This window comes from Haliaeetus leucocephalus, unplaced genomic scaffold, assembly GCF_000737465.1.
Source record: "Haliaeetus leucocephalus isolate CR32 unplaced genomic scaffold, Haliaeetus_leucocephalus-4.0 Scaffold195, whole genome shotgun sequence".
Taxonomy (NCBI): domain Eukaryota; kingdom Metazoa; phylum Chordata; class Aves; order Accipitriformes; family Accipitridae; genus Haliaeetus; species Haliaeetus leucocephalus.
This window is the reverse complement of record NW_010972631.1, coordinates 969,134-992,366: the sequence shown is the minus strand read 5'-3', so window position 1 is coordinate 992,366 and position 23,233 is coordinate 969,134. Positions and strand designations below refer to the sequence as shown.

The 23,233-nt window shown below is 38.9% G+C and overlaps 1 protein-coding gene across 6 annotated transcripts in view; it reads right to left on the bottom strand.

Annotated features, from left to right (window-relative positions):
- The window catches only part of MDN1 (MDN1, midasin homolog (yeast)), a 104,279-nt gene that overhangs the window by 33,671 nt on the left and 47,375 nt on the right, over nucleotides 1-23,233 (bottom strand). For all 6 annotated transcript variants that reach the window (XR_774228.1, XR_774229.1, XR_774230.1 and 3 more), the window contains 25 exons: nucleotides 23,046-23,135; nucleotides 22,673-22,933; nucleotides 22,255-22,525; nucleotides 21,356-21,515; nucleotides 20,933-21,049; nucleotides 19,513-19,721; nucleotides 18,818-18,963; nucleotides 17,732-17,934; nucleotides 16,411-16,631; nucleotides 15,253-15,366; nucleotides 14,309-14,441; nucleotides 13,523-13,632; nucleotides 12,170-12,303; nucleotides 11,267-11,427; nucleotides 10,805-10,925; nucleotides 9,464-9,674; nucleotides 9,106-9,337; nucleotides 7,832-7,958; nucleotides 6,779-6,949; nucleotides 6,418-6,632; nucleotides 5,942-6,323; nucleotides 5,628-5,737; nucleotides 3,821-4,517; nucleotides 2,629-2,787; nucleotides 1,533-1,806 (listed from right to left, as the gene is read on the bottom strand). Coding sequence is in view for 3 of the 6 variants with exons in the window: in XM_010565680.1 (XP_010563982.1) it covers nucleotides 1,533-1,806; nucleotides 2,629-2,787; nucleotides 3,821-4,517; nucleotides 5,628-5,737; nucleotides 5,942-6,323; nucleotides 6,418-6,632; nucleotides 6,779-6,949; nucleotides 7,832-7,958; nucleotides 9,106-9,337; nucleotides 9,464-9,674; nucleotides 10,805-10,925; nucleotides 11,267-11,427; nucleotides 12,170-12,303; nucleotides 13,523-13,632; nucleotides 14,309-14,441; nucleotides 15,253-15,366; nucleotides 16,411-16,631; nucleotides 17,732-17,934; nucleotides 18,818-18,963; nucleotides 19,513-19,721; nucleotides 20,933-21,049; nucleotides 21,356-21,515; nucleotides 22,255-22,525; nucleotides 22,673-22,933; nucleotides 23,046-23,135 (5,029 nt within the window). In the remaining 3 variants the exon portion in view is untranslated. The remainder of the gene's footprint in view (nucleotides 1-1,532; nucleotides 1,807-2,628; nucleotides 2,788-3,820; nucleotides 4,518-5,627; nucleotides 5,738-5,941; nucleotides 6,324-6,417; nucleotides 6,633-6,778; nucleotides 6,950-7,831; nucleotides 7,959-9,105; nucleotides 9,338-9,463; nucleotides 9,675-10,804; nucleotides 10,926-11,266; nucleotides 11,428-12,169; nucleotides 12,304-13,522; nucleotides 13,633-14,308; nucleotides 14,442-15,252; nucleotides 15,367-16,410; nucleotides 16,632-17,731; nucleotides 17,935-18,817; nucleotides 18,964-19,512; nucleotides 19,722-20,932; nucleotides 21,050-21,355; nucleotides 21,516-22,254; nucleotides 22,526-22,672; nucleotides 22,934-23,045; nucleotides 23,136-23,233) is intronic.

Genomic DNA, 23,233 nt, shown 5'->3' with positions numbered 1-23,233 from the left:
GAAAAAAAAAAATTCCCCCCCCCCCCCCCTCTTTTTTTTTTCCTGTATCCCAAGCCTTAGCATGTTATGTATTACAAGGATATAAGAATGTGACACACATAAGCAATGAGATGAGAGTAGGGAAGAGAAGAGACATACTTAAAGTTTACATCCTATATTTTATCAAGTTTTTGTATAAAAATAAAAATTGGTATCTAAAGGTAAGCTACAATCCTGTCAGAAGACCACAGTTCCTCTGTGCATAAATTCACATCAAGGAGGTATTTACTACAAAATTAGTAGCAAGACTCTTGCCCTGGTTTCGGCTGGGATAGAGTTAATTGCCTTCCTAGTAGCTGGTACAGTGCTATGTGTTGGGTTCAGTATGAGAAGAATGTTGATAACATACTGATGGTTTCAGTTGTTGCTAAGTAGTGTTTAGACTAAGTCAAGGATTTTTCAGCTTCCCATGCCCAGCCGGCAAGAAGGCTGGAGGGGCACAAGAAGTTGGGAAGGGACACAGCCAGGGCAGCTGACCCAAAGTGGCCAAAGGGGTATTCCATACCATGTGACATCATGCCCAGTATATAAACTGGGTGGGGAGTGGGGCTGGGGGGGATCGCTGTTCGGGGATTAACTGGGCGTTGGTTGGCGGGTGGTGAGCAATTGCATTGTGCATTGCTTGGTTTGTATATTCCAATCCTTTTATTATTATTGTCATTTTAATATTGTTATTATTATCATTATTAGCTTCTTCCCTTATCTTCTATTAAACTGTTCTTATCTCAATCCATGAGTTTTACTCCCCCCCGCCCCGATTCTCTCCCCCATCCCACTGGGTGGGGGGGAAGTGAGTGAGCGGCTGTGTGGTGCTTAGTTGCTTGCTGGGGTTAAACCACGACACTCTGAAAAAGTAATCCAACACACATACACAAAAAAAATTATTCACATATTTTACACCTCATGTATGAACACAAAAAAAAGTTACTGCAGAAACTGCAGTCCTGTTGCATTACCTGCTTAACTGCACACATATACATTTATTAGATTAGAACTGAAATATAGCTCTGCTGTGAGAAGTCATGAAAATGTTATCCTGAGGTCTTGCACATTGTTATGACAATTTTTCACACCAAGCATGCCAAAATTCAGGGTAAATATAATCAATCACTTTGTAAAAAATTATAGAAGCTCCATTAAAACTTAATTGCCAATTTTATGCCTGGGAAATTTCTGCAAGTGCATCATCTTCCACAGGATTATGCAGATGCAAGTGAGCAATGTTTCAGAATATGGAGTAGACTCAGTTTATTCTTAAACCGCGTTGGTCTTGTATATTAACAAATTGAATACAAATAAAATAATCCATTAAAAAAAAAAAATCAAAGCATTCCAAGGCAATTCTGAACATGGGACAAATTCTTTGGGAAAAAAAAACTGGTTTTGTGCATTTTCCCCATAATAGGTCGTATCATGACCTGCAATCCGATTAATTTGAAACAAATAATTGCAAAGCTAAACCTGCACATCTGAAGTATTGCTAGCAATCTTACCAATTAAAGGATAGAATTGTGACAGCAGACATGCACCAGTCTGGTAACAGGAAATAAATGTACTGAAATAATGTTTGGCTTGATGAGAAGGCTGACTCTGTTGATACCACAGGGATCGAGCAAAGTTTAAGCACAACTCTTGATGAACCATTATTACTGTTTGCATAGAGCTCTTGGACAAAAGGGGTCTATCAACTTCCAGCTGGTCTTCCAACAGATCTTTAGTTTCCATTTTTTCTTCTAGGCTTGGCTGAGCTGTGATATCTTCAAAGTCCTGCAAATTACATGATAATCAAAGGTCAGTTATCATTTCTTCCTTTAATGCCTCCTCTCCCCACCTCCCTTTTTGCACTTTTTGGCATTGCTAATGATTTGGAGCTGGCACTATATACACTGCCTTCCTCACCAGCTCAGATGTCTGTCTGAAACAGAACACAGGTGAATAAAACAATTAAGGGCATAACTACTGCAGGCAAGAGTGCAGTACAGTAAGCCCTGAGCTGCTGCTAAATAAACCTCTTTCAGAAAAAGCAGCAGCAGTTGTATCTACTGATAAACCACCTCAATGCTGTTTGGTCACTTGAAGTTCTGAACTATTACATCCCAACAACACAATGACGCACATAATTGTCTTGTGCATTGCTGTACTGCACAACATTGATGGGTGAAGACACACTTCAAAAATTGTTCAGTAATGCAAGCCAGTTAAATTTGAAAAACATCTCACAGCTTTATTTAATCAAGGAGAATAGGCTTCTTCAGAGGTAATTAAACCTCAGCAGACCTTACTTGCTAAATGAATCAAATTCATGAAGTTTACAACAAATAACTAATGACATCGTCATTCACTAACTTGGAATTATTCAGCTGAACCACGGTACAGTTCAAGTCCAGAAGTTAATTCCAAAAACTTTCTACAAGCAGAAGAGAAAATAAACTAAAAACACAGTACTTAACACCTTTCTATCAAAATCTACTGCACATTTTTCTTTTGGCTGATGGAAAAACTGCTTCATTCCTCATCTCAATTTACTTATAGCACACCTTTTCAGGAGCTACTTCAGACATAATTTTTGTGTTTCAAGACAGTTGCTACCTTTTCATGAAGGGGAAATGTCCTCCTAAATTCTTCTTCTTCCTCTTCCTCACTCCTTTCTTTGCCATGACTTTTACTTCTGTATCTGTACAGACTGCGTTGCATTGCCTCCTGCTCTTGGGCACGGCGCTCCTGTTCATCCCATTCATTTATAATTGCCTAAGGAAACACAAAGCAGCATACTTTTGCACAAGTTCATGTTTAAAATCACCTCATATTTCATCAAAGGGGCAGCATCTATCTCGTTTGGCTCTTTCCTCCTCTACAGTCTACAGCAGTATATATCAAAGCCATCTAACTTGAAGGAAGATTTGTAAATTGCCCTCTCAAAAAACCAATGAGGAAAAAGCACAGAAAACAGTATGCAACAGAGTGCTTGGCCAAGTTCTAGTCTTGTTTCTTAATCATTTTATAAAGAAACCCTCTACAAAGTCTTTTGGGTTGGTTTTTTTTTTTTGGTGTGGTTTTGGGTTTTGTTGGGTTTTTTTAATAAATAAAATCTTTGGTAACCATCACAGGCTATAATTTTATGCTTTAACAAATCCAAACAAGTTAATCCAGTATTTTAGATTATGTTAAAATTATCTTTTATCAATTCAATGGGAAAAAAAAAAGAGAAAAGTTTAAGAACATTATACTGACAATTATCAAGGTAGAATCATAGAATGGCTTGGATTGGAAGCGATCGCCAAAGATCATTTAGTCCACCCCGCTGCCATGGGCAGGGACACCTTCCAATAGACCAGGTTACTCAAAGCCCCATCCAGGCTGGCCTTGAACACTTTCAGGGATGGGGCATCCACAGCTTCTCTGGGCAACCTGTTCCAGTGTCTCACCACCCTCACAGTGAACAATTTCTTCTTTATGTCCAATCTAAATCTACCCTCTTTCAGTTTAAAACTGTTGTGTCTTGTCCTATCGCTACAAGCCATGGTTAAAAAGTCTCTTTCCGCCCTTCTTTTAAGCCCCCTTTAATACATTGAAAAGCCACAGTAGGGTTTCCCCAGAGCCTTCTCTTCTCCAGGCTGAACAACCCCAACTCCATCATGCTTTCTTCACAGGAGAGGTGTTACAGCCCTCTGATAATTTTTGTGGCCCTCCTCTAGACCTGCTTTAACAAATCCATGTCTTTCTTGTATGGGGACAAGGTAGTTTAGTGCAAGAATCCTGGCTGCTGGCATTCAGCTCCTACCTGACACAGATGTCTAAAAAGCTGCAAAGATTTCTTGTCCATCTCTCCTCTGGATAGTACATGGCATCGAAGATGTAACAAAGCATTCACTAAGAGCTGTTCCAGAGTTGGGCAAGGCTGCTCTACTCCCTCAGATTCTACTTCAGAGTGCTTCAGAGAAAACTTCTTAAGTCCATGAAGGACCTCAACTGAATTCACTGAGCATAAAATTTCTGCACGAGCCAAGTAAGTGGGAAAGGCATGGCCAACAGAAGGAAATGTCAACAAAGAAGTGAGGAGGTTGGTCAGATCAGCTGTACGCACAAAACTTTTGAGCACTGTATAAACTTCAGAGGTCACTAATCGCATGCCGTGTTGCAACTGTAAGATGGCAGCTTGCAGTGGAATGATGGCATCAGGGAATACAGCATACTCCTCTGCCAGGTGTTTTCTAAACTGATGGTGTGATTGTTGCCAAGATGCTTCTTCATTTAACAGGTTTTGTATTGCCTGGAGTGATTTAGGTCTTTCCCCACGGAGGAATTGCAGAAGGCGGGCTAAAAGATCTTGGACTGAAGAAACCTGTGCTATGCTGTTGATGTACTGGTGAGCCTCCTGATATAAGCAATCATAGGGTGGAGCTGGAGGCCTGAAGGCCTTTTTTCTGGAAAGACTGCTTATTTGCTCCTTCAACCTTTGCATTCTTTCATGCAACAGTCTGTTAATAAATAACATTGACCAGTTTAGACATATAAACATGTTTAGATATATATAACATAACAGTTAGATATAGAAAAAGATTAATCAGAAATATTCTGCTAGTTTGTGTGAAATGGCAAATAAGGAAAAAAACAAGAAGTGACACCTGTATAGCATGCCTATGTACTTCTCCGCCCTCCACTTCAACAAACTTCAATTACTTTTTTGCTTGCGACCTGACAGCTCTGTGAGCATTAAGAAAAAAGTAGTATTACTGGTAGCAATTGGTAAAACTCAGCCATTCAGAATTTGCTTTCAATGACTATTGTTCTCTTTAAGCAATAGCCTAGAACTATCGGATCCTCTGTGTGTATAATCATGAAATCAAAAACTTCCATTAATAGTGGAAAATAATGAATACCACCCAGTTTTTACCTCCATGCACAAGGAACACCTGGAAACCTGCATAAAGGAGAAATCTCTGTTCACTTAAAATTTCCTCCTTAAGTTCCTCAGATAAAAAACCCAAAACAACACAAAACCCAACAACAAAAAAATGCCTACAGATTCTGAATGTCAACAGCATACTCTATGTGGTAAGATATTTACTTCATCCACAGCACCCTGTGCAAAGATTGTTGCTAAAATACACATCTGGAGATTTCTACCCAGTCTGGTTTTTTTGCAGTCCAAAACCTCTGCAAAATAGCACTGGGATCTAGTGAGGCCTTGAAGAGTTACAATGACAGACACACGTTCCATCTCATTTCAATTTGTTGATAACTGTCACATTTTAATGAAACTACCATAATTTAGATGCATGGCTTTCTTTTCACTTCTGGGCATAGCTTCAATTTTATCAAGATATGAAGGCCACTGCTTTAATTGTTGTATTTACAGCAGTACAAAGTGTGTACAGACAATTCCTTAGTCAGTGCAAGTAAACAAAACAGCTTCTGTATTTTTCTTTAACACCTCAACATGCAAATTGATACTTTCAAATCAGCAACCCTTGTTTCTACAAAAGAACACAAAAATTATAAAGCTGTGGAGAAAAGCTTTGGAGCCTGAGCATCCAAAGATTAAATTTCCAGTCTAAAAGAGAAGAGTTAAGTGCCTGAGATGTTACCTGAGATGGGGATGGATATAGTTGCTGATTGCTTCATCTTTAATGCTTTTTCCTGTATGCAGCTGGGATGAAAAATCATTTGTTCTCCATTCACACTCCAGCTGGTGTAACTACAAAGGGAAGAATAAACCATTCTCTGAGGTTCTGGTTTTGGTAACCAAGCAGGTACATCATCTTCTTGGACATTAAAATAAGTTCTAACTGTATAGTTTAAAAATCATGACCAAAGATTTGCCCGAGAACACCTAAGCCAAACTCCTTTGCATTAATTTCATACATTACAGAGGTAAAAGGCAACTCAGCTTCACACTCACCTCTTCTTCTGCATACTTGAGCTTGTATTCTCTTTTAACAGCTGGATCAAACCTGGTCTGCGGAAGCCACACCTGGATCTGCACCAAACCAATATTCACCCAGAGGCTTCCTCGCCAAGCTGTCTCTGGTAACTCCTTAAGCCCTTCCCCAAAGAACTGCTGCAAGCAAGTGAGCAGGAGAAACAGGAATTCTTTAGGAAGTAACTCTTGATCAGTGATGCTTCTAAGTATCTTGAAAAGGTACTCATATGCAACAGGATCCTTGAGGTAGAGCTTCTCACAGCACGCCAAAAATTTTTCTTGAAGATCCATTGGAACCAGATCTGCCAGGGCAGAGAGTTGTCTGCCTAGCATTATTCCTTGTAGTCTAGCATCTGTGTATCTGGAGGCAAAGGAAAAAAGTTTACATGTGGTATGCAAACTTCTGTAACATGCCTTATCTCAATAACATATATGTGTAAAAGAGGTCTTAATACCTAAAATCTGCTATTGAAGAGACAGCCAGGTTGGTCCATAGTGCTGTGCTGACTTCATGAAGCTGCTGTGCCCTCTCCATCCATTCTCCCAGTGTCACATGGGATGATGACAGAACGGGAAGCCCACTCACATCCCACTGGCTTGTCTTGCTGCTGCTAGTTAGAATTTCAAAGAAGCACTTTGAGAAAACGGCTCGGGTCAAAATACCTGGGCCCTAAATTAAGAGATTAAGAGTTAGATTGTTCAGATGCAACTTGTACTGACTATGCTAGAATTTACAGTATTGCTTTAGAAAGCTGTTGAATTATTTAATAAAAGAGTATTCAACCTAGTTGTTTGATTAGGTCAGAAGAGACAAACCTTCACAGAACAGTTCATATGGGATTTAGCAAAGTTCTTTTCCTCTGTTGCAGGTAGCGGCCTCCAAGTCAACCAGTAGTCTGGATCTGTGGTGAAAGTACTGCTCCAAAAGGATGCTAATGCAGCATTAACGAGTTGAGAGGACAGAATAGACATTTCTTCAGGGGATATCTAAGGAGAGAGAAAAACCTAGAGCTGAGAATAATTTAGAGAGAGCAGAAGAGAATCAAGTCCACATACACACACACAAAAGGAAGAGTATGACACTTTTTCAGTAAGGATAGTACAATATATTCCTAAAGATCTTTTCAAATTCACATAGCATTTGCTTGCATCTCTTCTCAACAAAAAGAGTACGCTTCTTGAGGTCTGCACTGCCTCCTTCTGTCTGTGGAATATGCAGTGTGTTTACAGGGCAAGTTTGTAGAATACAGCCTCTAGTCTACAACTGTCCAACCTTTTGTTAGATACATGAGGTTGCATAGCCATGAAACAAATAAAGCTATCCAATATTCTGCTCTGAAGCATTTAAAGTGAACTTGCTGTTTACTCAGCTTTTATCATAGCTAAATATTAACTGATCAGAATTTCTGACATTAAATGCTCTACAGAAAACACATCAAATAACTGTCTCAGTCTATCTGATTTGCAACACAGACCTAAAAAAAATTTAGAGGCACGGAAACAGAGGAAAGTATTTATTCTTCAGCATAAAATTACTTTGAATATATAGGTACAACCAGGCTGGCACTTGCCACTGAATCAATTTCCCTTCTTCATTAGATCAGAGATGGGTGAATGGAACAATAGTACCAAACTAGATCATATAGAACGATGTTATTTAAGATTTTGTTGTGTTTTATATATGTTTTAATGTTGCATTTTAATTACATTTTTTGCAGGCTTGCAGTTAATAACCTTTCTTATTAAAAGAAGGAACAATTATTGTCAGGCACAGGCAGAAAAACTGCATGTCAAAAATCTTAGATATACCTATTTTGAAGAGTCTGTTGACTCTTCTGCAAGACTAATTAAAGTACAACTTGTTCTTACTTCATTAAGGTGTAACAAGTGCCACAGTCCAGATAGCTGGTGAGGAGCAGCTGGTGTCAACTTCAGGGAAAAAGCTATAAGCTGAACTAGATCTGAACATACGCTTAGTTCTTGACTGCAGTTCTCCCTGTAGCAGGTAAAAGAAATAGAACTTAAGTAATGCTTAAGCAGGGCACATGAAATAAATCATTTGGATAGTAAAAGAAATTGAGAATGGCAGGCAAAGTCACAATAATGAAGACTCCCTGAAACGTTAAAATGACAGCATTTTAAACACTGGAGAAGAACAAGCACTCAAATAATACTCAAAACACTTGCATCTTTCCAAGTTGGCAGAATCTAAATACAACAAAACGGGGAAGAAGTGGAATCTTCTGTAACATTAATCTACATCTTCTGCAAAACATACAAAACATTTGGAGAGAAACTGTCTTCCAGCTTTATAGTTCTTGTGAAAATCAGAACTTTGCTGAATTCAAGAATGAATCAGTGATTCTAGGAGTCTCACTGCACAAAAAATTATTTTCACTGAAATCCATAATGAAGACCTCTCTTTTAAGGAATGGTAAACCAGTCAAAAAATAAATACAATTGGCCCCTTAAAACAACACTAACACTTCATAAATTAATAATGTTAATTTAAACTACGAGTAAATGTGTGTAGTTTACACAAAAGGAAGCATGCATGCTAGTGTACTTTCTCCATCACCAGGTCTTTCTGCAGTAGCCCCCAGCAACATGGCAATAAACATCTTTATGTTAATTCCTAATATGAAGGACTCTTCTATTTCATTAAAAGGCAAATACTATGTATTTCCAAAATGAAAATACTATGTGCCATTTACTACATAAAAGGTTTTAGTTTTTCTCCACCTATAAACTATTCTACCATTAACAAAGAATTTCTGGAGTGTAATGTGTTTACTCCAAGGGGCTTGGACATCAGCATTCCTGTATTTGCATCAATAAAGTAAGTTAGAAAATAAGAAAACTACTTCCTCAATATAGCACTAAAATACTCCTTTGCTGATACTTTTTATAGCTGCCCAAGTGCAATTCTGCATGCAGACAAGGAGTGCGTATGCATTTACATACATAAATATTATGTAAGCATATGTGTGCACCACATACATATAAACACACAGCTATATATATATATGTACACACACAGAGATTTACATACAGATGTAAAGCACCAAAGTTACAACTTTTAGCTAGGGATTCTGAATCTCATGAAAGGAATACAGGATTTCTTTCTTCAACCTTCTTCTTACCTTCTTGGACAAGCCTTGGCCACATAATCTGCTGTCAGTTTGTACTGCCATAGCATGCTTATGTATTCCATTGCAGGCCACAGCTGAACCCGACTGCAGAGCTGGTTTAACAAGGCAGGGTCTAACTGGTTGGAGATGGTATCTTCAGTAAACCTTTCTTCTGAATAACTATATGTAACTCCTTCTGCTCTCAGTTGTGAATGGACAGCTTTCAAAAAAATCTTTAGCTGACCTGTTTGACAGAGTGTTAGAGGCACATAAATGCATGTACTACAATTCTTGCCAGTGAACATTTGTATACAAAAAGAATGGAGGTGGCAGAAATCATCCTGTTAGGCTCTTCAAAAGTGTTACCTACCCAGACTAACATCTTCTAAATGATTGGCTCTAATTATCAGGCCATCAGCTTGCAGCAAGGCTTTCTTCATCTTCCATCCAGTGGCAGCAATTTTCAGACAGCACATTTTTTCCTGCCATCTATTTTCTCCAAAGGCCAATCTTAGCTCCAAGATGTTAAGTGGCTTGCTGAGAACTTTTAACTGAGAGAAACATTCCATGCCCAGTTTATCCTGGAAACATGAAAAGGATATTTGAACAAGTGGCAATTTGTTTCAATAGTGCTAACAAAACAAGAAACAAGATCTGTGACTGCAGTCAAAACTCAGATTTCCAATTCACATGCACACAACTGAAGTACAAGTATATATAAACCAACCTGCAACAACAACTTAACAATAATTCTTTTGTAGCCCTAGTCAATACAGCACGGAGACAGAAATTGAAGTATTTGGCCACAAGTCCTCCTTGTCAAGTCCCCCCCACCCCTTGCCTTCATGAAGAAACTACGTAGATTATGCAGACAAACAATACTTCAACATGGCAACTTATCTAAACTAAGGGCAATAAATACACAAAGTAATAAAAACACCAGAAGCTAATGTCACTTAAAAGAAACTGCAGGTTACACCTGCAATTTAAACACATTTGGATGCCTAGAAAGATCTCCCAAAATTCTTAGTATGCACTGAATGTTCTTCAGAGTCCCAAAGAATAACTACATGCATTTTTGAACAGCTGAGTATCTTTGAGAAATAAGGTCATAAAAACACAGGTCTAATTACTAATCACCAACTTGAGCAACCTACATGACTACTTGTGCCCTGCTTTTAAAAAGGGATTTATATTCTTTAGAAAATTTTACTGTAAGTTTTTTTTGTATTGAATGACAACAATTCCTGAAATAACTTAAGAAAAAAAATCCCCAAACGGTCAAAGTTAAGAGGCCTTGTCTTGGTAAGTCATAAGGCAGCCTCATTCTATGCTGTATAAAAGGAAGTACGCAGTCTATTCTATATACACACATGTACACTACATAAGCAAGTGGCATACTGATATTCACAAGTCTCCAGAGCAGAGCAAAGAGTAATATTTTTATGCTTGGGCACCACTCTATATTAAATAACTGCTATCTATACAAAGCATAATTGATAGTAGAATGCTACCTGGATAACTGATATATTTCACAAAAAAAGATGGACATTAACATAAGCTGAAATTTTCTTTTTAATCAATCTAACAAGTCCAAAATGAATGTATTTTTGCTGTCCTGGAAAGCAAGTGCTGTGAATCTTTATGATTATTTTAAAGCATATTAGGACATCGCTGGAAATACAAATATTTGCAAATAGAGTACTGATACCTTAAAAGGAAGAGGTCTTCCTAGAGACTTCTGTAATATCTTCATACTGGCAGAAAACCCAGCAGGATTGGCCAAGCAGTTCTGAATCTGCTGTGAAACAGATTGAATTTCCTTGGAAACCCTTGTAGATTAAAAAAAAAAAGGGGGGGTTTAAGAAAAAAGCCCACACAGTTAACTCAGAAGTTTGAGAAACAAGGCAAAAGTATGCATGAGAAAGGAAAGTCCTTTCTCTTATCCTTCCACTAAAGGGTTAAAAATTTTAGATTATCATTTGGGCAAGCAGTAGCCCAATGCTAAGAAACATGAATTTAAAAAATGAACAGCTATTTAATACATTGTACTTGCATCACTAATGGAACACAACTTGCACACTAATGGCAAACAATGCTAATCAGCTATAATAATAAAGAAAAGAGTAATTTATATGGCCATTTAACAGAAACACAAATCAAAGCCACTCACTTGTGCTGGTCTGATCCAATAAGCATCTGAGGAATTCTGTCAATTAGATGCTTCATAACCCAGTGCCAGTGCAGAGACAGAAGCGACAACCCTGGCGAATCCACTGTCAGAGTGTCAGAGACTGCCCAGAACCGGTCACGCCACAGCAAGCAGTATAAAATCTAACAAGCCAAAAAGATTACAGTTTTCCCACTGCTGCATGTTACAGAATACTCTGTACTTCAAGCAAGAGAAAAAGCAAAACCACCATCACTTGCGTTAACTTCAGACTCACACAATGCTTTGTATTTATTGGTACACAACCAGTGCTCAACTACATGTTCTCTAAAAATACCACACAGCTGTACTGGCAGGTGGAACTACACAAGTCAAAACCAAGCAATCCCTGCACCAAGTCTACAATGTAGTTGTCAGATCTCAGCAAAATGATCTTCATGGTCTGAAAAGCAAAAGCGAGAAGTCAACCACCTCTGTAACCTGCATGTCGGCTGTTCAGGTTCAGATATCTGTATCTGAGATAGATATGGATACTCCCTTTATCATCAGTGGAGAGAAAGAGGCACTTCTACAGCACAATTCATACCATCCTAAGCAGGCAGAGAAGGCTTGATGGTCAAGTTCAGCAATGGTATCTACATCCCAGGTCTGTACATTTAAGTAAGAAAATTCCCACCCCAAGTACCAGCAGGCTGAAAACTGACATTCCACACAGAAGAAATGAGAAGACAGGTCACAAATACAGCCACTGAAACAAACATGGTCATTTGTCTGGTGTCAAGCATATTTTGAATACCAACAGAAACACTGCGGTTTATTACATGGTCCCTGAAACTAAAAATAGTGTTCTGCACACAATCTCATTTCACTTGACTTCCATAGATATACTATGAAAAGCCTACTCACATCATGCATGTCATCATCACTTAAGGCCACCTGAGTAGACTTCACCCAGTGAAATGCAAACGCATCCCAAAGTTCAAAGAAAGCAGCAAGGTTGACCACGATTGCATGAGGAAGACAGTTGTAACTTCCTGGATCTGTGGTTTGGGGAACACAGAAAGAAAGGGAGAGACTGAATATTCCAGCCACATCACATGACATGTAAGGGTCAATTTCTTATCACTAGACCCTCTCTATGGTTAGGGAGAAAAAAACTGAAAAGATCTAAGAATTGAAGTAATAAAAGTAGTCCTTCACTATTTGCACAATTCTCTATTACCTCTATGCACTTAATGTATTAGGAAAAAAAAATCCATAATGAGGGAAGCATTGATCAATTGCTTCTATGCAACACACTAACTTCACTAAATTTTTCCCATTTGTTTTAGGAGTAAAACATCCTATTTACATAAAACAATAGGAAAAGGATTAGAACAAAAGCATGTCTGAAGAACTTGGCTATTTGTACTAGCCAAAGACAAAACACTATTCCAATTTCTCTCCACCACCATCCTAAAGTTTAGATAATTAAGAGAGAAATGACATTCGCTCATTACCTATGTCCTGGTTTCAGCTGGGATATAGTTAACTGTCTTCCTAGTAGCTGGTACAGTGCTGTGTTTTGAGTTCAGTATGTGAAGAATGTTGATAACACTGATGTTTTCAGTTGTTGCTCAGTAGTGTTTAGACTAGAGTCAAGGACTTTTCAGCTTCTCATGCCCAGCCAGGGCACCTGACCCAAACTGGCCAACAGTGTATTCCATACCATGTGACATCCCATCTAGTTTAGGAACTGGGAAGTGGGGGCGGGGAATCGCCGCTCGGGGACTGGCTGGGTGTCGGTCGGTGGGTGGTGAGCAATTGCCCTGCGCATCATTTGTACATTCCAATCCTTTTATTACTACTGTTGTCATTTTATTAGTGTTATCATTATCATTATTAGTTTCTTCTTTTCTGTTCTATTAAACCGTTCTTATCTCAACCCAGGAGTTTTACTTCTTTTCCTGATTTTCTCCCCCCTCCCACTGGATGGGGGGGGAGTGAGTGAGCAGCTGCGTGGTGCTTAGTTGCTGGCTGGGGTTAAACCATGACAATCTAGTAGGGGCTGGACATAAATGCTGTAGCATAAGGTGTATCTAATTTAAGAATAATGTGTTACATATCATATTAGTTCTCATGTGACTGCTTTATACTGACACAATCTTTCTTCACACATTCAGGACACACCATGTTTGAAGTGCACATTTTGTAACAGTACAAATTAACCATATTTCAAATTGGCCATAGAACCAAAAGGAACAGTGAAAATCAACCCACCTTTGCGGAAATCTAGAGACATTCTTAAGACACTATTTCTTGGCTTCTTGCTGGTAATCAAATTCTTCTCAGTGTAGCTTCTTTTTTCTCGGTCAAGAAACAATACTGCCCTGAATTAAAAATAAAGTTGTTAGAAATTCAGTAGCGTTTTAAAGCCTCTGCTTTCTGAGAATGGTGAACTACAAAGTGACATTTGGCATTTCACTGTATTATGAAACAAGAATCAAGTGTAGCATAACTAATTGCTTGAATATGGTTTCTGCAGAAGCAGGCTTCACAAAGAGCAGATTCCTGACTTCAGCAATCACCAGGAAGGCAAAAGTAGTGAGCTACTAAACAGATGCACCACCATCACCTGTAGGATATGTGAGCAGCTGCTTTGTTATACCGTAACTGCAAAATCTGTGTACTTTTTTGCTCTTATTAGGAAAAGCAGTCTAAATGCAAAACTTAAATAGTTGCCCTGCTTTTATGTCAGAGATTTCACACTGCTGCTTCTGCCTCTTTCATGCTTTATTCTGCAGTTCTGGTTTGTCCTTGAAGTACCCCAGCCTATATAGAATGCTGGGAGCCCTGCTCCCTATATTAAATGATTGGTTTTAGTCTGCATCTACAGAAAACAGAAGCAAAGAATTTAAACACCTCTACGAAACCTCTGCCTGGTGTTTCAGACCACATCTATCAAAATCTAAGAACATACTTGCCAGACACCACAAGTGTTTATACAGCACTGATTACAGTCATTGGGCAGTCTTCCCAAGTTTTTTTTTTTTTTTTGTAACCCACCGATTCGCTACAGACTTCAAAAGGATTAGAAGCTGATCTGTGTGTTCCATTTCTGTATCAAAGTTCATGGAATTTCTAATGATATCCAAAAACTGCATATTCCATCTTGGGTCCAGAGGCATCACATGTTCATCTGGGAAGGCAGACAAGACAGGACAGGACAGCAGTGGAAACATTATTCAGTTAAAGACTCTCTTCAATCCCCCTGCCTATGCAAGAACAGTAGGGAAAGAAAGAAGGAAGCCTAAGAGGAAGGCAGAGTCTTAAGCTCCCTCACTCCAGATACCCAAACAGAAAAGTATTAAGTTGACTGCAGGTTCTGTAAAACAGAACAGTGAAAGTAAATTAACCAGTGGTCAGAGTACCCGAAAAGACAGCCTGGAAACTCAAGTCCAACTCCCTTTTCCTTCACAGTCCAGGTGAGATACCTAGGATCATCCATAAAGGGTCCAGTGTCACCGTACGTAGCTTTCACGCACCTAACAAGCTTGGAAAGGAAACCACAGGCCTGAGCTCCCTGTAAAACTCCGAGGGAAAATTATAGGCCCCAACATAGGTTTCAGATAGGCCAACACAACAAATGCTGGGGAAAAAACAGGATGCCTGAACTACCCAGTCAGAAAGGCAGTTGATATATGCATCACTCTTAAGAACACCGCTTAACTCTGAGCTGTGGGAATACACTTGGGTCACAGATACACAGTCAGGATTCATAGTCATAGCACTCGTATCTAATTTGCATAGGATTAATGCATTTAATTGCCATATTTGCGGTTCTGGACAGCAAGAATGGTTTTGTTGTTATTTCTTTTGCAAGGAAAGCAATGTATAATTAGAATTTAGACTTTGTTTTGTTACACACATTTCCTAAGATGGGTTGCAGTGTGTTCAGAGAGCAAATACAGGAAGCACCAATGTCTTACATCAATTTTTTTCAGAAGTACCTGTCATAGTTGGCTGTAGCAACTTGATCATGTTACTGACTCCAGATGAGAGGGGACTGGCATAGAAACTTCCAAGGGCTACAGCACCTGCTTCCAGCTGAATCCGCACTGGATCTGTAGGTGAAGGGGAGAGAACATAGGTGTAAAAGACAGAGCATTTAGTACAAATAAATAAAAGTGACTTCAACTGAGCCAGCCCAAGCAGCCTGAATCTCATCTGTGCATGCACTCTGAACACGCTGGTTGCTCTTATTTTGTATTAGCTCCAAGAGGTCTTATAAGCAGTCAGAATATCATGGAGAAAGAGATAAATCCAGTAAAGAGTTCTAGTTAAACTGGTGATAGTTCATGTACGTTATTAAAAATATAGTTTGTGAAAATCCATGAGTTTATACCTTCAAATCTTCCTCTCAGTACATTTATTTTTTTTTTTTCCCCAATTAAAAAAAAAAAAAAAAAAATCACATAAGAGCATAACTCTCATTAAAGTAACTTTCTAGATATTTTCTAGTTTATAGGCACACCTGCCTGGAAAAACAGCAAGATCAAGGGAGAGCAATCCCATTCATGTAGGGACAATACAGTCTGAGATTTCACACCATACAAGGAAGCTAAGTGTGTGAATTACTTGAACCAAAGCCTGTCTAAATTCTCCACAAGTTTAATGCGATTAATGTAATTAAGCAATGAATGTCTCATCTCAGCTGCTATCCTCAATGTTCAGGCAACATAGCTTCAGGGAATCTCAGTTCTGCAGTTTCCTGGAATTCTAACCATTTGTAATTTAACACCAAATAACCAGAAGGCATTTTACTGCTTTTACTATCGCTATCAGAAAAATAGTGAAGAGAAAGGCATATTTGCTTAGATAAACCAAGAGGTATCCAAAAATAACTGTAATTCAGAAGCAGTAAAAGTTACATGCATGCTTGAATAAACAAAGGCAATGTTTAGCCCAAAGTCTCCTGTTGTCCCTAATATGCACAACCTGTTTCTGTCTCTCCCTGAAGCCTCAATGCCCTTGATTTAGTGTGGGTAGTTGAGAAGTTTCATATCAGATCATCGGAATGGTCTGGATGTTTTCACAGAAGACTTATGATTTGTGAAAATATAATGAATCAGCCCTTAGGCAAAAGAGAAAGTGAAATAATTACATACCAAGCACCTGTGGCAGATTTTTGGCAAAGGAGTTAAGCCATTTAACTCTCAATGTCCAATCTTGATTGGTTGCCTTTTCTATGAACAATTTCACTGAAGCCTGGAGAACTTCCATTTTATCCATCCAGTCTGCATCTTTCTCAACAGCACTGAATTTGAGAGTCTCGGAATTAGTGGACTGCATAATTTTTTGAAGATCTTGGAGAGTCAGTGGTAGTGTCCTGAAACACAAAGAAGCGGAGTCCTGGAATCAAGGGCTTGAACTGCCAGTTCCAGGAAAGAACATATTTTACAAGTCAAGCAACTCAGCACACAACCATCTTCAGGCAAGAAGGTAGCAATGCAATAATCTCTCTTCTTTTCTTTATTTATCTTTAAAGCCAGTTTCCAACTTCAAATCAGTTGGGCTTGTCTACTGTTAGGAACTCACTACTACCAAAAATTCATGCAGTGCCAGAAGTAACTAGGCACAGTATTTCACTGAGAAATTATAATTGATCTGTGCACCAGAATGATATGTGAAGGTAAGTTAAAAAGACGATGACAGGAGAAGTGTCACTGATGAAAAAAAAAACCCAAACACCACGTTGCTAAGGCTTTACAATTTCAACATTATAGCTTAGTACTAACTTCTACAGCTTGTTCTTTCACTGGAAGCAAACCACAGTACCTGTCCACAGTAGGTCACTAAGCAAAGCAGGCAGGAAAGAAGATTTTGCACCAGTATTGTGAAAATAACAGTTATATTGCACAAGAAATCATTTAAAGAGTTCTTGCATATGGCCCCTGCACATGAGACTTCTTTCAGACAGCTCTGTCTGAAGGAGGAAATTTGTTTTTTCACCTGAAGCTACTGGACCTAAAATAACTGATGAATAATCGGTATACATGAAAGCAGGAAGTACAGAGGATCATTAGTATATTTAAAGCTAGTTAAATGCTCATTTTTTTAAAAGCTCAGAAGGAAAGTGAAGAGATTTTGGGGGCTCTTATTACCTTGTAAACCCAGTGTTTGCATTCACATTTTCTGCTAAATGCCTACTCCTAACTCAACTCAAAATGGGTCAAATGTACTTACTGAAGATTGAATAGAGTCAAGTATTTTGGACTGAAAAATAAACCAGTAAATAATTAAACTTGTATTCGTAGTGGTTGCACGGAAAGGTAACAGGAGCCTCAGTTACAGAGTGTGACGACCATAGTCTCTATCCACACAATTTGTTCAAGACAAAGTTTTGCAGGGAACAATGACGTGCCACCAGTATTTCACACATATCTTGTTTCTTACTCATTTGACAAAAAAAATATGTTTCTTGCCTACCTGCAGTTTTTAAGGTTTAGTCTATTCAGACAATACGTTAGGACCTGTGCATCACTCTGGACTGTCGAAAGAAGTGAGTCTTCAGCTGCAAACAGACCTGTAGGTAGGGAGTCCGGCCACAATCCGATGGCTAGTAAGGAGTCACCCCACGTTTCATGGGAAGCCAGAGATGAAGCATGCTTCGTAACCAGTTCTAACACAAGCTACAACAAGCAACCAAAAACCAGTTTACAATCATATTCAAACATGTATTCAAGTACAATAGCTCAGAGAACTCTAATTACATGTATTTATTATGAAATCATTATAAACCAAAATTTTCTACAAACACTATATAACCTACATGATAAAGGTACCAAACCATTCCAACCATAAGTGAAATAACATACTGTACAGTTTAAAATAGGACGTGCCTATTGCTGTCTCCAGATGACAGTGTGCAGAGTGTTTCAGGCTATAGATTCATCAGTGTTAAAATCCTAAAGTCTCAGCTGAAGCTGTTTAAAAACAAGTAAGCCTCAGAGTCCAACTGGGATACTCTCTGGCTCCCTTATGCTGCAAATGAGTGAGCCACTACCTACAAAATGTCCGACAAACTGTATTTATCCCTGGGAATATCTCAATAAGCACATTCCAGATTGACAGTCTTTATGCAACTCTCATTCATCTGACCTCTGTCTCCAGTAGCATGCCACCAGGCTGAGAAAATGTGTCATGAAAGGACAGGTGACAGCTGAAATTCACCATTCTTCACCATTCAATACCAAAAACCCCAATTTCTAGACCTTCAACCTATCTGTTAGTTACATGCAGAACTGAACTGCTTACACTGGAGCCAAAAAAAGGCTCAGAATCTAAAAGATACAGAAAATGTCCCAATGCTACTTAAACCCTTTTCTTCATCACCTGACAGATGCCCGAGAGGACCTTTAAAATTGTTTGGTTCATCTCTCCAAGAGCACCATCTTCAACAACCCCTTGCTCAGGCACTTAGGAAACAGAGGATCTCAAACACTAGCCTCATGAAATTATATTTTTCATGTATTTAGATGATGTAAGAGAAGCTTTCAAATACAGGACTTTTACCTTCTGGTTTATTTGCAGTTGTTGTGAGCGGCCATAAACTTCCCAACAGGCTCTGTAAAAAGACTTTGCTAATCCAAGGCCTCTTTGTATCTGCTGCACAATTAACACAGCAGCCTGAAGCAAAGGTGACAAAGATGACACAGAACCTGAAAGATACACAGCATTTAGGGTGATATGAACATTTAGTAATTGTCAGCCCTTTAACCCTCTGAGGACAAACACCACTTCAGACCCTGAGGAAGATGCAAAACAAATGTATCCTACAGGGTCCTGAAAACTGAATGGGTTCTTCCCAAGGTTAATAAGAAAATCTGACAAGATTATAAATAACAGGTGACCAGCTCAAAATAAGACATCATGCAGCTGAGATGAATGAAACCCAGTGTCATCTTGTTCCAAAAAACAACTTGAATAGGCCTTGTGCAAACCCTCTATTTCCTTGATTTTCTCTTAGAATATATTGCCTTTCCTATAGCAACAGACAACTGACACTTGTCAGTGTCCAATGTCTCCTTATAAAGCACTCCAGTTACCATCTTTTTAATGACTTGGGCCTACTTCCTGAGAAAGCAAAAAACAACCCAAACCAACCTGATTATACTTTTATGCCTTTACTTACATCAGGACACAACACAATAAAATAACCAAGCTTTATGTAATGAGCCCAAGCTCATTACTGAACAGACTCTTTTTACCTGCTATTGCTGTCTTGGTTTCTGAATGCACAGCCATAAGCGCATCACAGATGCTATCTCCCACTAAACCCAAACCATGCAGGAGTAACTTCAAATCCAGATCGTCCAATACATTTCCATCATTCTCCCCAGGAATGTAAATTTCAACCCCACGATTCCGCATGGCTCTGGATATTTCCCCATGAACAGGATCCATGGAAAGGAAAAGCCTGTTGGATATTAGAATAGAATAGTTCAGATGGAAGGGACCTGCAACAACCATCTAGTCCATCTGCCTTACATTTTTAAGATGCAACTTAGGGCTTTAAACTATCACTCCAGAACTACCAAATCTGCTGTTCCATTAAGTAAATTTATCTTCATAAAAATGTGGATGCTGATATCTAGAAAGGCAGAGACATCTACTGAATTTAAATAAGAAATCTGTATGAATAATTCTACTTTGAAATTAGCCACAGATACATTGCATGATTTTTAACTCAGTTATATTCGAGCTATGTCTGTTTTATCATTTGCCTACTTACAAAAAAGTTAAACTATGCCTCTGAGCTATAAAGACGACTTTTAAAAGTCTTAGCAACAGCTTCAGATAGATCTGTGCTATTTAAAAACCAAAGTATTCAACACTCAAGTAGTTAATACTATCAGCAGACATCTCTTAAAAGCAAGGAGGAAAAAAACCTTCTGAGATACAATGCAGTGAAAACAGGTTTCTGAAAAGTCAAAGATCTTGTTTCCAATTCAGAGGAACCAAAGCACATCAGTCCCAATATTCTTTTCATGAATTTATAAAAAGTAGGAATTATACAGAATACTCTATGTTTTCCTTCCATCTGCCCCAGAGACTACTTCAGGTCTGAGAGAATATGGACTGTCTGTTTGGTTTTTTTTTGGGGGTTGGGGGGTTTTTGGGGGGGGGGTGTGGGGGGGTGGGGGGGGGAGTTGTGTTTTGTTTTGTTTTTTTAAGTTCTGTCACTGCAGGAAACTCAAAATTATGGATGGGATGGAAAAAGCTGGGAAGAAAATTATTATGTCCATACACCAGTTTTCATTACCAACATATCTGAATACTTCACCATCTTCAACACACATATTCACGAATCCATTACAGTGAGACAGGGAAGTACTGAAATTCTAAATTAGAAATTAATAATCAAGGCAGAGGTATACTGCTATGAATTTTCCAAGGTAATAGTCTGTGCTACAACAGGGATATAAAGCCAAGCCTCTTAAGCTCTATCATATGCTCATCACAGTGCAGTTTTCTTCCTTGCCAGACAGACAGCATCACTACCGTACATGGCAAACTGAACAGCATTCAAAATACCAAAAGACTGGCTCACTGCTGATATTTTTTTCTAAACCTGCTATTTGGTAGGAGGAAAAAAAAAAGGCATAAAAAAGCAGAAACACAAAGCACCTGAAGTTTGGATGAGGAGCTATTGTAGGAATTGTGCCATCTATCACACCTCTCTCACTCATGGTAAGAACACCTCCTGGTTCAAGTAAAGCATTCAAGCGGTCCAGCACAGAAGGGCTATATTAAAAAGAAATGTATATGGTTATAAAAAGGTAGCAATTTGATCCCCTTCTGATCTGAAATCAAAATGGTACCAGTCTTAAGCAAAAAGCTAAACAGCTAATTACATTATAAGGTAACAGGAAAACTATCAACTGCTAAGCTGTCTAAGAAGGAAGACACTCTTCCAGAAAATGTAAGTTCCTGCTCCCATGTATTATCATCATGCAAAATGTTCAGTTGTGAACCATACATTAAAAGGCAAAGTCAATTAGGGAGGTCAAGGGATTTACTCAGTGAAACAAGGCCACTAAAATCTCTTACTTGCAGAAGTTAACATTGTCCATCAACAGCCAGTCTCCAGATTGCAGGGCCTGAACCAACATCCCATCCACCCACTCAAAAGTGCCATGGCTGTTATGGTCAGCTGTCTGGGCCTGCTGCAGCTTGAAACGCCGGAACTCTTCTACCAAGTGAGCAAACTCTGAAAGGAAGTATTTTCTTACATCAAGACTTACATTACATTCTTACACTACAGCTACATTAAGGTAGCTTCCTGTTCCATTGAAGAAAAATAGTAGTTATTTTGTTAATAAACATACATGCTTCCTACTTTTTAGGGGAACATAACAGCAGAGGGTCTCATCTTCAAGTAGCCTCCCATGGGCAAAATCCATGAGGACAGAGGGGGTTTGCAAGCACAGAGAAATATAACGTAGACTGACACTTTTCTCCATCTCTTCTCCCCCACAAGAGGAAGTCTGATGGATATTAATGCCGTATTTTAGGCAATTATTAAAAAAAAAAAAAAAAGAAAAAAGAAAAAAACCCCACACGTTATTCTGCTGACATTTGTAAAGCTCAGGTGATCAATGCTTCAGAGAACAAATGCTAGAATAAAATATCCGAATTACATTTCTTAGGAATACAAGGCAAGAGCTGTATTACATCATATGTTGAGTAGTTCAGTTCAGGAGAATTTCGGTGTGGACTACTGATCGCTACCAGGTGTAACCACACAAAAAATAAACCTGAAGAACCGTCACCAACGTAACCTTTTCAGAAGCAAGGCTGAAGTATAAGTATGAAGTAGTATGAAGCAACATAGAAAAACCTACAAAAACCCCCCAAGTTTTCTCAAGCATTCACTGCGGTTTTATGTATTTCTCTTATTTTCTTCAGAGGAACATATAGTCTTACTTCAAATCACTCACCATACATACCTGCCTTTGAATAAGAATTTATTTTGTTGTTTAGTCGCTGGGTAAGTACAAGTATTCCCTCCAGTTTGCTCACTAATTCAGCTGTAACACTTCTACTTTCTTCACCCAGAGACTTGGGTTTGTAATTCAGAATGAAACTGCTCCAAGCACGCAGCACAAGTTCAGCATCATCTGCACAAATTTCTGTCAGAAGAAGACTGTCCCTCACTAGTGTGCTCACAGCATTCTCCACTTTTTCCAACAGGCATTGCCATGGCCTATTGATATCAACCTGCAAACATGCCATTATGGAGTTAGTTCATCCAGAAGGTTATGGTGCCTAAGGCTCCATTTGGTGCTTAAACACTAAGATCACAGTGGACTGACCACTATTAGGTAGGAAGGAGAAATATTGCCATATTACCAAAACAGTATTTACCTGTTCAAATCCACCCAGGAGTTCAGTTGTATCCATCGCACTGTTCATTGCCATGATTTTCAGTCGATGGCCAGTCAGATGGGCCAGCAGCTCAACAAGACTGGTTTTGCCAACAGCTGCTGGGCCAACCAGGATGACCATCCAGCTCATGTGCACGCATTTCATTATGGACTCGAGAGACTGCAGTGAATGATGCAGAAGTGAGAGATTTCTGCCAGGACGAGGAACATAGTTGCCACGAGAAAGAACTGAATAACCAATCTGGAAGGCACGAGACATGCATGGGTGAGTACTCAAAGAGGCAAATGAGAGCTCAGTTGTGCAATTCACCTCCTTCTCTCCCCACTCACAAAACTTCTTGTCAACAGCTTACCTGAACATTATATGGAGTGATGTGAAACTCTCTGGTTCCTGTATACACATCAGCCTCCTGGCCAAAAATGTCTCTAAATACAGATATAACCTAAAACATTCAAAAGAGCAAAAAGAGACTTATCAATCTTAAGTTATCCATTGTTCTAAAAATTTACTTCTAAAGTAGCCTTCCCTCTCAGCTCCACA